Raw genomic sequence first — 14,028 nt, forward strand, 5'->3', positions numbered from 1 at the left:
CTATTAATATGGTTTTTGAACACTATCATTTGTTTACAAGCATAATATATGTACTTTTAGTTGATGAATGATGGAGCTTTTTGGCTAACTTGGCCATTAGCCAATCAGCATTCTAACAAGGAGTGAACGCATTGAACTAGTTTTACGACGTCATAATTGGTCATTTCCACCATCCCACTTGGTTATGAACGTAGCATAACCTGTCGAGACAAGTCTACTCCACCCACAAGGCACTTCAATACAAATTCTGCCCCTCACCTAAACTACACAATTTGCCGGCATCGGTAGGCTATTATCTCCAACAGTAGTCTATTTTTACAGTTACTTTTCGTTTTTAATCATTTAATCTCAATGGATCGATACATATTTATCATTGTGATATTGGCGTGTGTTCTGCGGGCCGTGAGGTGCTACAGCTCCGGAAAGGTGACTGGGGCGTGTGACAACATGACACCGCAACACAAAAAAGGCGCGCAGCAAAGCCCCGCTCCATTCTCTGTCACCACTGACCGGTTCAGCTTCAAGGAGGGCGATGAAATCATAGGTGAGACATCATGTCGTTTTCTCTGTTACTGGAGGGTTCATGCAGATATATTGAACACTCACCGCTAGGCCTATATGTTTTATTAATCTATCTATGGTTTGGCTGTTATGGGTAGATATCTCTGAAAAGTAGATATTAAATTAATAACGGTCTCCATTTTCTATGGTGGTGTTTAAATCAACTAAACACTGTTGTTTACAGTCAGGCTCCTGGCAGGTTCCACTCCATTCACTGGGTTTATGTTACAAGCCAGAGAGGTTGGAGGAAGCAGTCCTCTGGGATCCTTCACTGTAACAAGTGGAGAGGCCCAGCTACTCACCTGCAACGGACTACCTGTGAGTCTATTCCCATAGACTGTATAAATCCATTTAATTCTGTTTATTCCCAGCTATATATTACCACCTGACTATAGCCTGGTTTTCTGTTATGTTATGAGAGTTACAGTATTACATATAACCAGGGGCGCAACTTTGGTTTTAGAAGTGGGGGGAACATCATTTAAAAACAAATATTATTATTTTTATCCAGTTGGATAAACACTCCAAACGAACCGCTCGGAGGCATCCGCAGGGTCCTAAAGAACACAGTTTCCTCGTTTTGTATCATATTTCAATGATAAAACTGGGGGGGACAAAAATGCAATTTCAGAGTGGGGGGGGGGGCATGTCACACATCCCCAGTGAAAGTTGCACCCCTGCATATAACATTGAAACAGTAATGGTTGTTTAGATCTTATACATGTGTTTATGAGACAGAAGAAAACACTCTATTTACAAAAACAAATCAATTATTCCCTGTTCCTGCATGGGTCCTCCTTCTACCCTGTTGGGTAGAGTAGGTCGTAAGGCTCTACTGAAAACTTTTAAAAGGTTCACAGATAATCGTATAATTAATTATCATAAATGTACATTTGCAATCAGATTCTCTAAGATCAACACAACAATTATTATATCATTTTTACCTAACACCATTACTCAAATTGTGTGTTCCAAAACGCACATGCTCGCACATTCCGAGACAGGCACTACAAGCCAACCCAATTGACGTGGTTCGGCCAAAAATGGTGGATAAATGAGGATAGTTCAGTCAAGCTGTTTACCATTGTAAAAAAACAAAATGTCCTGTCTGTGTAAGTGGGTGTTCCCCATCTCCCATGAGCATGCTATCCTGTGAGAGCTTAGGGTTCCTCGATAATATCTAGCATGCTCACATAAGAGGGAACAGCTGGCTCTGGTCTACTTATTGTCCCTGCCTCGCCTGACCAGAAATAAATTGCCAATGAGATGTCTTGCTCTGGGGCACCCACTTCGTAGGGCCGGGGCAATAAAGTCTTCTTCACATTTGCAGTTTGAAGTGAGTCAAATAAAAAAAATGGCATATCCGATTTGAATCTGTTCTTTTCCTTCAGTCTGAACAGCCAAAAAGCACATGGAATAGGATGTTTCAAGCCACTTTCGTAGGTCAGATACAAATCTGATTCTTGGCCATGCGACTTGTGTCTGAATAGTCAAATCTGATTCATTTGCCCTCAAGGGGTTTTTAGACTGTTATTTAGCATATCTTGTGGCTTGCGAGCTACATATGTTGACAGTTTTGACAAGAATACATGGTAGCTAACTAGCTTGTTAATTGTTTTCAAACAAATGAGTGAATGTGCTAGAAAGCTAAACAGCTACCTGGCTAGCTAGTTGACTACTTGTTTTGAAAGTTTGAGTATTTTATCCTTTGAGGCTTTAAAGGTGTTCAAAGCAACTGGGAAATGCCCATAGCAGGCATTGTTGTCACCTTAGCTTGCTACATAACTTCTGAGTGAAGAGCGCCACCACCCTATCATCCTACACCACTGCACACACACCTGTCATTACTATGACAACTAGCATAGCCATGTCAGCAAATGACTGCTGCCTGAACACACACAAATACTATTTCAATCAATCAAATGTATTTATAAAGCCCTTTTTAAAGCCGATGTCACAAAGTGCTATACAGAAATACAGCCTAAAACCCCAAACTGCAAGCATTGCAAATGTAGATTTGGTCACTTGTAACTTGCTGTTTGGCAGTCAGTATTTCTCAACGAAAAAAATGTATTCAAAAGATTGGAGTATTAAGGCCTGCAGTGTGAACAAGGCTTTAGTAGACAGAGTGCCCCTGCTCCGATCAGAAAAAATGAGGGAGTGGGATGTATCGCGTTTTCTACCGTCTCTGGTTTGGGTCCCTTTCCTAGCATACCTGGAAACTACAGAGAATGGAAACAAAACAGAAACAACAGACAGAGCGCTCATCCAAAACATAGATAAATACAATAAACGGCACTCGCTTGTCTGAGCCTTATTTAAACCATACAAACAGTGACTGAATGGACCCAGATTGCTGCTAACGGAGCTGAAAACGGAGCAGGGTAGGTGAGATTAGTTTGTGTGCATTAGCAGGGCCATTTGTAGCAGTTTGCAGGCAAAACATTTTAGTGCTTGTACAAGTAACATAAAAACATGAAATAAACCTCCATGGACTGTTCAAAACTATTTTTGTCCCGCAGATGATTTGGTAACGGCCGTCATTTCTGCTTTGTATGCGTTAGCCTAGGTCTACCTACTGTATTAAAGCTGCTACACAGGATTTTTTTGTTTAACTTTTGCATTGTCATTGCAGAAAATGGCCATAATATATCTGCAGTAATAGTGGAATGATAGTGTTTCACAGTATTACTTACCCGCCAGTGTTATAATTGGCTGTGATATTAATCTATTGATATCTCCCGCCGGAGCGGCATCTGTTGTTAAAATGGGAAAGCCGTTTTGACTTTGTGGCTGTGTTATCTAGTGGAAATCGGATCAAGCGGCGAATGTAGAAATTCCTCTGATGTTTCCTGGTCGCTAAAATTCTACACTGTTCGCTCAATTTCAGTTTATGTGAATCATGTAAGGAATCGTTGTACCATCTACATCACTGTGAAAAATATTTTCAATAACAAAATATATAGTTTTTACAGCTGTTAGAAGCTGGTGGACCAAAACCGAAAATAAAAGGCTCGAGCGCAAGTCTCCGTCATGTTTTGGGGAAATGAGATGCGGGTGAGGGCGGAGATTTGTTTTGAATGCAGTTTATTGCTGTTGAAATTCACCTAGCTTCCACATATGGGTGGACATATGTGTAGCACCTTTAAAAGCACCTCTTTGTCGCATTATTCACACACTCAGAATTCGCTGCTTCAAGTTTCAGTAGCCTACCTCTCCTCTCGTAATTGGACATTTGAGATCAAGTGTGCCTACAGAAGGCTATATGTGTGGTCTCAATTAAATAGACTATGCTGTCTTTGCATGGGCTGAGAATCACGTGGCAGTTATCTTTCCATGGGAAATAACTTACATTTAATTGGGGTTTAGTTTACTACAGTGTCTGAAAATGAGTATTGATAATGGAAAGAAGTGGATAGCCTCAACCAAAGTGAGTAGAGGTGCAACAAAAATATATAGCTACGAGCAGCATTGAATGGGGTTCACAGGATGACACAATGACAAAGGTACATTGCGGCCATATTTGAATGTGGTAACTATTTTTTCTCAAATCCTAGAAGGATTAGAAGGCCAGCATCCTGGAGTCACCTCTTCACTGTTGACGTTGAGACTGGTGTTTTGCGGGTACAATTTTTTTATTTTTTTTTATTTAACCTTTATTTAACCAGGTAGGCTAGTTGAGAACACGTTCTCATTTACAACTGCGACCTGGCCAAGATAAAGCAAAGCAGTGCGACACAAACAACAACAAAGAGTTACACATGGAATAAACAAGCATACAGTCAATAACACAATAGAAAAAAGAAAGTCTATATACAATGTGTGCAAATAGCGTGGGGAGGTAAGGCAATAAAGAGGCCATAGTAGCAAGTAATTACAATTTAGCAGATTAACACTGGAGTGATAGATGAGCAGATGATGACGTGCAAGTAGAAATACTGGTGTGCAAAAGAGCAGAAAAGTAAATAAGAACAATATGGGGATGAGGTAGGTAGATAGGATGGGCTATTTACAGATGGGCTATGTACAGCTGCATTGATCGGTTAGATGCTCGTATAGCTGATGTTTAAAGTTAGTGAGGGAAATATAAGTCTCCAGCTTCAGCGATTTTTGCAATTCGTTCCAGTCATTGGCAGCAGAGAACTGGAAGGAAAGGCGGCCAAAGAGGTGTTTGGGGATGACCAGAGAGATGTACCTACTGGAGCGCATGCTACGGGTGGGTGTTGTTATCGTGATAAGGTGGAGCTTTACCTAGCAAAGACTTATAGATGACCTGGAGCCAGTGGGTCTGGTGACGAATATGTAGCGAGGGCCAGCCGACTAGAGCATACAGGTCGCAGTGGTGGGTGGTATATGGGGCTTTGGTGACAAAACGGCTGGCACTGTGATAGACTGTATCCAATTTGCTGAGTAGAGTGTTGGAGGCTATTTTGGAAATGACATCGCCGAAGTCGAGGATCAGTAGGATAGTCAGTTTTACTAGGGTATGTTTGGCGATGTGTGTGAAGGAGGCTTTGTTGCGGAATAGAAAGCTGATTCTAGATTTAATTTTGGATCGGAGATGTTTAATATGAGTCTAGAAGGAGAGTTTACAGTCTAGCCAGACACCTAGGTATTTGTAGTTGTCCACATATTCTAAGTCAGAACCGTCCAGATTAGTGTAGCCAGTCGGGCGGGCGGGTGCAGGCAGCGAACAGTTGAAAAGCATGCATTTTGTTTTACTAGCGTTCAAGAGCAGCTGGAGACCACAGAAGGAGTGTTGTATGGCATTGAAACTCGTTTGGAGGTTTGTTAACACAGTCTCCAAAGAAGGGCCAGATGTATACAGAATGGTGTCGTCTGCATAGAGGTGGATCAGGGAATCACCCGCAGCAAGAGCAGCATCGTTGATATATACAGAGAAAAGAGTCGGCCCGAGAATTGAACCCTGTGGTACCCCCATAGACTGCCAGAGTTCCGGACAACAGGCCCTCCGATTTGACACACTGAACTCTGTCTGAGAAGTAGTTGGTGAACCAGGCGAGGCAGTCATTTGAGAAACCAAGGCTGTTGAGTCTGCCGATAAGAATACGGTGATTGACAGAGTCGAAAGCCTTGGCCAGGTCGATGAAGACGGCTGCACAGTACAATCTTTTATCGATGGTGGTTATGATATCGTTTAGTACCTTGAGAAACCGGATTGCACAGCGGAGAAGGTACGGTGGGATTCGAAATGGTCAGTGATCTGTTTATTAACTTGGCTTTCGAAGACTTTAAAAAGGCAGGGCAGGATGGATATAGGTCTATAACAGTTTGGGTCTAGAGTGTCACCCCCTTTGAAGAGGGGGATGACTGCGGCAGCTTTCCAATCTTTAGGGATCTTGGACGATACGAAAGAGAGGTTCGGGAAAGTAGCTGCGGGGAGACTTGGGCAAGTAGCTGCAGGGGGTGTGGAGCTGTTGGCCGGGGTTGGGGTAGCCAGGAGGAAAGCATGGCCAGCCGTAGAGAAATGCTTCTTGAAATTCTCGATTATCGTGGATTTATCAGTGTTACCTAGCCTCAGTGCAGTGGGCAGCTGGGAGGACTTTACAGTGCAAATTTCTGTTTGAAAAAGCTATTTAATGAAGCTGCCAGTTGAGGACTTGTGAGGCATCTGTTTCTCAAACTAGACATTCTAATGTTCTTGTCCTCTTGCTCAGTTGTGCACCGGGGCCTCCCACTCCTCTTTCCATTCTGGTTAGCGCCAGTTTGCGCAGTTCTGTGAAGGGAGTAGTACACATCGTTGTATGAGATCTTCAGTTTCTTGGCAATTTCTCGCATGGAATAGCCTTCATTTCTCAGAACAAGAATAGACTGACGAGTTTCAGAAGAAAGTTATTCGTTTCTGGCCATTTTAAACCTGTAATCGAACCCACAAATGCTGATGCTTCAGATACTCAACTAGTCTAAAGAAGGCCAGTTTTATTACTTCTTTAATCAGCACAACAGTTTTCAGCTGTGCTAACATATTTAATTTCTTCTTCCTGATGGCAACCAGGTAAAACTCAGAAACCCGGTTTGTAGTAGGGACCTTAAGGTTTCCCCTATTTCCTGGGGCAAGTAAACTGAGAAGTTGGGCAAGCAGTTTTCTTTTTAACTGAAAACAACAAAACTATAAATAATTCCAGTAGGCCTAGCCTGAAATGATATTTATGGATCATTCCCATTGTTTAACTTAGAGACGGACAATTTATGGCATGTAAAGCCAGGGAAGTTGAGCCTGCTATGTGGTTGCCTCTTGGAAAGTGAGAGCGTGCTCTGCTGTCTTTGCAGACGTGTGTCTTTTGTTATATTCATATGAATATTTTTAATGTTGAATACATTTATGTACATTTTTGTATTTCATAATGACAAAGCAAAAACAGGTTTTTAGAAATCCCCCCTAAACAAACATCCCTCCTCCCAATGAAGTTTCTATGCGAGAATTGCCCGAACATTTTTGGGCCTTCCAGGCATGGAATCACCCTGCTGCATCTGAATAAATCTTCATGGATCCTTTTTTTTCCTATTCTCAGAATTCTGCAGTTTCTCACACATCAAATTCACCAAAATCCTCCATCCAGGGAATATGGAGGGCCCCCACATCAGGCAACCTCAACTCCATCCAATTCAGGTGATTCACCCATCCAGTATCTGCTAGCTCCTGAACCAGAATTTTCACTTCTGTTAGCAGTTGTTGTTATTCTTCAATAACACAGACCCCAAAGTAAATCAGGGAGAGAAAAATATATTTATTCAAAGAGAACAAATCATAGTTGTTATGCTCGAAAGTAGATGGCAGATGTTTATTCTTCCCTGTCCTCAATGTTTCTCTGCTGAACAAAGACACATTTTTTACATTTTACATTTTAGTCATTTAGCAGACGCTCTTATCCAGAGCGACTTACAGTAGTGAATGCATACATTTCATACAATTTCATACATTTTTTTCTGTGCTGCCCCCCCGTGGGAATCGAACCCACAACCCTGGTGTTGCAAACACCATGCTCTACCAACTGAGCTACAGGATGTAGTTTATACCCAAGCCTAGCCTGTGGTTGACCAATTAGAATTCCTTGCAATAAAACACGGGCCAATGGCCAAAAACCAAGTATCCCGTTTCAGGCTCAATGTATAAACAATTTGGATCAATGAGACCTTGCCACATGTAGCTATGAGTCCCAGACTGAAATTCCCCCTGTATCCCTAACCCATTAATCTTCAGTTCCCCATTACAAAGAAACAACTATTTCCATTGATCATTAATTCCCTATTACAGAAAAACAACAGTTTCCATTGATTGTTAATTCCCTCTTGACCTCTATTCCTTTGCGTTGTGTATTTATCTTAGAATATTCTTACACTTCTATTACCATGGGGCCCAGTTTCCTGGACAGAGATTAAGCCTAGTTCTTGACTAAAACACACTTTAAATGAAAATTCCGTCCCTTAATGTTATTACATTGTTTTATTATTTGTTCTGCTATGCCATTTTTACAGTGCCTCCTTTGTAAAAGATTACTCCACCTTCTGGGTTGGAGTGAGAAGTTCTCCAGTCACATACAACATCGCTGCTGCACCCCCAGCTAACAGCACATCCGTCACCTCTACCGCCTCTTCATCCTCAAAAGTGAGTATGATTACATGCACACAATAATACGATTATTGTGAATATTCAGAATATAGTTTGATTAAAACATTTGCATGCTTTGCAAGAAGAACGATTTCCTTAATAATCTTGTTTACATGGACACGAAATTAGGCTACGGATGGGACTTTGATAAATGCAGAACATTGCCAATCAAAATAAACGTTCTACCACAGTTACCATGTTATTTTTGGGAAGTCTACTTGATTCTGAGTTCTGACATTTTTAACTCCCTTCACTCGTGCAAAAGAGGGAGGCTTGCACTGCTGGTTTTAGTACACGCACAGATACACCGCTGGAACTACGATTAAGGTGTTTACACTTTCCACAGAGGGTTCTACATAGAATGCAAAATAGTTCTACCTGGAACTAAAAAGGGTTCTACCTGGAACCTAAAAGGTTTCTCCTACGGGGACAGCCGCAGAACCCTTTTGGAACCCTTTTTTCTAATAGTGTACCAAATATTTAGAAAGGTTTCTCAGAAAGCCAGATGTTTTAATCGGCGTATGCTTACCTAGATTGAACACTGATTTAAGATAAGCAGAGTAATGTGTATAAATGATTAATGCCATACTCGGCCTACTGATCAGTTTAATATCGAATTATTAGTGTGCATGTAGACGTACCTAGTATTTCCATTAAAATCCTTAGTACTTATGGTAATAGATAATAGTACAAATGTGTTTTATTTAAAACAAACTGTGAATAATGTATCACAAGTGTAAGTGATAGTCTCTCAAAAGGTCAAATAGGGGGTGCTTATATTTGTCCTGTTTCACTGTATGTACAAGTACGAGTGGGTAACCTGTACGAGTGTGAGGTGTGAAATGGAAATGTATTTTTTGCTTATCCCAACTCCCCCTGAGAGTGGGGTCATTGATGGCAACCCTGGAGAAATTAGGGTTAAGTGCCTTGCTCAAAGGCAGATCAACAGATTTTTCACCTTGTCGGGGATTCGAACTGGCAACCTTTCAATTACTGGCCCAACGCTCTTAACCGCTAGGCTACCTGCCACTCACTCTCTGACAATATTGTCATATTACATTTTCAATCAAACAATAATATTTATTTTTACACACTATTACATAAGTGCTTTAAAATAACATTGAATATGTTTGTAATAGGTTTCCAACTCCAGCACTGGATGTGGCAGCACTAAGGTCTGTTTCAGCAAACCTCTGAACTGTGACCCTGGGGTCAGCCCAGACTGTTACTTCCTGTCTGCTATGACCTCTCCCAGTGATACAGCCATCCAGTTGGAGATGACCGGCCCTTCAGATGGCTACATCGCCATTGGCTTCTCAGATGACCAGAGGATGGTAATGTAGCCTTGTCAGAAGTAGTGCATGCACATCCTGCAATTGAATATGCTTATTCAAATTTTGAGGCACTCGTCCAGATACTTTCACTTCAATGAAGTCGGTGAACAAGTTTATTTTTAAAATGATGAAGAAGGATTGCATGAGGGCAGGTGGAAGGCAGCCAATCAACTGCAGGAGCATTCATCAGTGTGCAATTTTTGTTTTATGAATTTTTGTTTATTTTACTCTGTACCTTCAAGTGGCCTGTGGCAGGGTTGATTGTGTTCCTCTCATAATCTGTTTTCCTCTGCATCACATCAGGGAAATGATGACATCTATATTTGTGGACGGGACAGTGGTGGACTCATCCAATTGCAACACGCCTTTTCAACAGGAAGGAAGATACCAGAGATACTTCCTCTGGTACTTGCTATTATTATGATGTATGAAAAGCTAAGAGGATGATAGCAATTGGAATATGGACTGATTTGAAATGGAATGTACCCCCAGCCCTGATGCTATAATGAATCACAAAACAATCGGTAATGACTCAAATGTCTCTTGTTTATCCTTTTCTAGGGAAATGTTTCTGATGTTAAATCCTCAGTGAATAATAGTATCATTAGCTGTTCCTTCACGACTAGGAACCCCATTTCAACTCAGCGATCCGGAGGGTCCAGTTCCCTCTACTATCTCATGATCGTTCACGGGCCCTCCAATAATGGTACAGTATGAGCCGAAAGCTTACAACATAGTAGCACCAGTACTGGTACAGAGGAAGTGGTTGTATCCCTCTGACATTTTATTTACATAATGCTATGACATCTTTAGATAATAATGAGTGACATTACATGGACATGGAAGACGGGATCTTAAATCAGCACTCCTACTCTGAGATATTGTATGAATACGGGCCCTGTTATCTAATAAGGATTCTAATGTTGTGGGCCTGGTACTGATGAAGAAAGCAGTTTGCTTCAGTCTAGCAGTCATATGTTTCATAATATCATTTTATCCTATTTCTCTTATTGTATTTCACCTTTCGGTTGACTTTGACAGGGATAATCAACTTTCATACTGGCACCTTCATCAGTGACACTAAAGTGGATATTTCAAGTCCTCAAGTTGTTACAAGTGAAAAAGAGCCACCTATTATTAAAGCACATGGTAAGGTTGCTGTTTCCTTAGTGAGAAGAGTTTGCATGCATAACCTCAAACAAATTCTTATACGGTAATACACTGATTATAATTACATATACAAGCTTAAAGATTTGTGTATTGATTATGGATTATTGATTTATTATCCTGTTGTGCTTCAGGTTCCCTGATGTTGATAGCGTGGATGACCACAGGTAGTTTGGGAATGATCATAGCCAGGTATCTGAAAGGTGTGGCCAAGGGGAAACATTATTTTGGGAAAGATGTTTGGTTTCTGGTGAGTTTCTATTGTGTTAGTGTAGCAACATTTGATTGTACTTGAAATGTTTTCACAGCTATCGAATTGCTGCCTTTTCTACATATAGCTTGACTGGGAGAGTGTGTCAAGCAGGCGGTCAGTTGTGTTTGCGAGGAAGCTATGCTGTTATTTAAGCAAGCAGACTGACGTCCGTCACGTTTCAAGTTTCAAGTTTTATTAGTCATATGTACGGGATACAGGTGGTATACACTGTCCAACAAAATGCTTACTTGCAGGTTCCTTCTCGACAATGTAACCACAAAGACAAAATATAAGAATATGAAAATAAATATTAGCACGTCTAGATGACTTTATTAGGTGGAATGTTTTTAGTACTAAATAATAATGCCACATAATCTGTACTCTTGGCTTGCATGTTCCTCAGGTGCACGTGTTTCTTATGACACTCACTGTTGCTGCCACCATCATTGCCTTCATTTTGGCCTTTTCAGAAGTTGGAGGCTGGAGTGGGGTATGCATCATAAACTTTTACTGCGATTGTTATTTAAAACAAACCTATCTGACAAATGCTGTGCCGTCTAGTTTTATAAAACCTACTCTATTATGGAAGGCTCAGATAATTGAAATAGTTACCCGAGACAGTTTATGAGCCCAGTGTGTTTATAGGGAGCCCATCTGTGTTTATAGGGAGCCCATCCTGTGTTGGGCTGCATCGTTATGATCCTGGCCTTATTCCAGCCAATCGGTGCCATGTTCCGATGTGGACCTCAACATCACTGGTAAGGGATCCAGACTCATACTTAGTGTATGTCAGTTTGCTCATGTGTATGTAAATCCAAAAGTGGCTTGTTTTCTCAAGTTAATGTATTATTTTTGTGTTGTTGTTTTTTCACAGGCGATTCATCTTCAATTGGTCGCATGCTTTGAATGCAGTGGCAATAAAAGGTTTAGCTGGTAAGGAACTGTGATTATGACATTGTTTTTTTGTTGGATTTTATTAGCATAGTACAAAGTACCGTATCTTCTCAGCCAATATCTGTCAAACATGTTTGCTGTTGCACTACTACCGTGTTAGTAATTGTGTTGACATTATCTTTCAGTGGCAGCCATATTTACTGGGCTGTCGTATGTTAGCACCTCTGAGGATAGTTGGCTTCTGAAGGTGATGGGTGGATTTGTTGGATGGGAGGCAACGATGTACATCCTGCTAGAATTCCACATGCGCTGGAAGCGCAATGGTGAGATCAAATACATAATGATATCTATCTTAATTGTGTTAAATTCAGGTTGATGATATATAGCCCCCCTATAATATTGAATAACCTCATATTGTGGATCTGCCATATATAACTTTTGTCGGCCTCTTGGCCTACGTCAAAAGCTCTGACGAAGGACAAGATGCCGACAAGTAAGCTTGAATAAACAAAGTGATACAAGCAAGAGAAGTGTGCAGGTTTCTATTTTCTTTTCAAATACTTCAATATAACTTTGGTTGTTCTTCTAGCTCATGCAGAGAGTGCTTCTGAATCGGTACGCTGAATCACACCATTTAATCCCACACATTTAAATTTACTTATTGTATCGATGAATTAGTAAGTGACTCATTCTTAACAACTATTTTGTCTGCCACGGCTGTACTTTACTTTTAATTTCTCCCCCAGACAAGAATGGAGTTGGTACTGCTGGTCTTGTTTTTCCTTGGAAATATAGCCTTTTTAGTGGCACTACTTGTTGGAATTGGCTCGTCATGAAGATCTGCTGAGCAATGGACTGAGATCGGAATGTTGTGATACAGTAAATCTTTAATATAGCTCAATGTACAGTATATTTTAAATCATTTTATATTTGTTTGTTGTCAAATGTTTTAAAGTATCTGTCCATGGATTGAGGATCGAATGCGATCAGATCGTCAATTTATACAGTATCCCTCCATATAACTATGACAGACTTTCCATGAGGACAGGCATATTGGAAATTTAACCAGGGTTTATTGACTGACACTACTTTCTTAACAAAAAGGAATTCTTAACAGACTTTCTTGTACAATACAGGTTCAGTGGACCCAATTATTGTACTGGATGCTTTTAAATGTACCTTTAGGGGCCATTGAATTCAATTGCGCTCCCAAAAAAGGTATCGGTCAACAGAGAAAAGAATTTCAACAGAAATAGAACATTTAACATTACACAATGGTGTTGAATTGTCTACATAATCACTGAATAATCTAGACACGTAACAAAAGGAGATTGAGGAATTTATTCATGAAAGACCGGGTTAAAAAAAAAAATTACCAGAGAAAATTCAATATAGAAACACGACCAAAAATAACCTACAGAAAAAAGTTAAAACGATGGAGAAATTCTTCTCACCAAAAAGATTCTGAATGAGGAAGGTCCTCCAACCTCATTTGATGATGAATTTTGTGATATACAGTACCAGTCAAAAGTTTGGACACACCTACTCTTTATTTTTACTATTTTGTACCTTGTACAATAATAGTGAAGACATCAAAACTATGAAATAACACATGTTGAACTATGTAGTAACCAAAAAAGTGTTAAACCAAAATATATTTTATATTTGAGATTATTCAAAGTAGCCACCCTTTGCCTTGATGACAAATGCTCAGCATATGTGGGAACGCCTTCAAGACTGTTGGAAAAGCATTCCTCATGAAGTTGGTTGAGAGAAAGCCAAGAGTGTGCAAAGCTGTCATCAAGGCAAAGGGTGGCTACTTTGAAGAATCTTAAATATAAAATATATTTTGATTTGTTTAGCACTTTTTGGGTTACTACATGATTCCAGAATGTGTTATTTCATAGTTTTGATGTCTTCACTATTCTACAATGTAGAAACAAGTCAAAATAAAAACCCTTGAATGAGTAGGTGTGTCCGAACTCTTGACTGGTACTGTACGTTTCCACAAAAATCATGTTAAACTATCTGCTACACAAAATTATCTTGTGAAGGCCTAATTACACAGGACTAACTATTGTTGGCAATTGATTACTTTCAGACGGGGAACACGCCTTGCCTCGATGGCATTCCAATAGAGATAGGCTTTTTATGAACTACTGAAAGATCAATTACTGTCATATTTTAAT

At 40.2% G+C, this 14,028-nt stretch overlaps 1 protein-coding gene across 1 annotated transcript; it reads left to right on the forward strand.

The window, feature by feature from the left end:
- The first annotated feature begins 222 nt into the window (after positions 1–222).
- Positions 223–13,448, forward strand: LOC106576314 (ferric reductase 1). Its single transcript, XM_014153422.3, has 15 exons — positions 223–544; positions 746–879; positions 7,095–7,192; positions 8,059–8,188; positions 9,331–9,525; positions 9,829–9,930; positions 10,087–10,231; positions 10,567–10,674; positions 10,827–10,942; positions 11,349–11,435; positions 11,612–11,703; positions 11,820–11,878; positions 12,025–12,162; positions 12,429–12,454; positions 12,586–13,448. Exons 1-15 carry the CDS (start codon positions 352–354, stop codon positions 12,673–12,675), a joined length of 1,713 nt encoding a protein of 570 aa, XP_014008897.1. The 5' UTR covers positions 223–351; the 3' UTR covers positions 12,676–13,448.
- The last annotated feature ends 580 nt before the right edge of the window (positions 13,449–14,028 follow it).

Source organism: Salmo salar, chromosome 17 (assembly GCF_965601325.2).
Source record: "Salmo salar chromosome 17, fSalSal1, whole genome shotgun sequence".
NCBI lineage: Eukaryota > Metazoa > Chordata > Actinopteri > Salmoniformes > Salmonidae > Salmo > Salmo salar.

Excerpts from the sequence above, each read along its gene's own strand:
- LOC106576314 (XM_014153422.3), top strand. The coding sequence starts at position 352 with ATGGATCGATACATATTTATCATTGTGATATTGGCGTGTGTTCTGCGG. Across the intron at positions 10,675-10,826 it reads ACCTATTATTAAAGCACATG|GTTCCCTGATGTTGATAGCG; the intron begins GTAAGGTTGCTG and ends GTTGTGCTTCAG. Across the intron at positions 12,455-12,585 it reads CAGAGAGTGCTTCTGAATCG|ACAAGAATGGAGTTGGTACT; the intron begins GTACGCTGAATC and ends TTTCTCCCCCAG.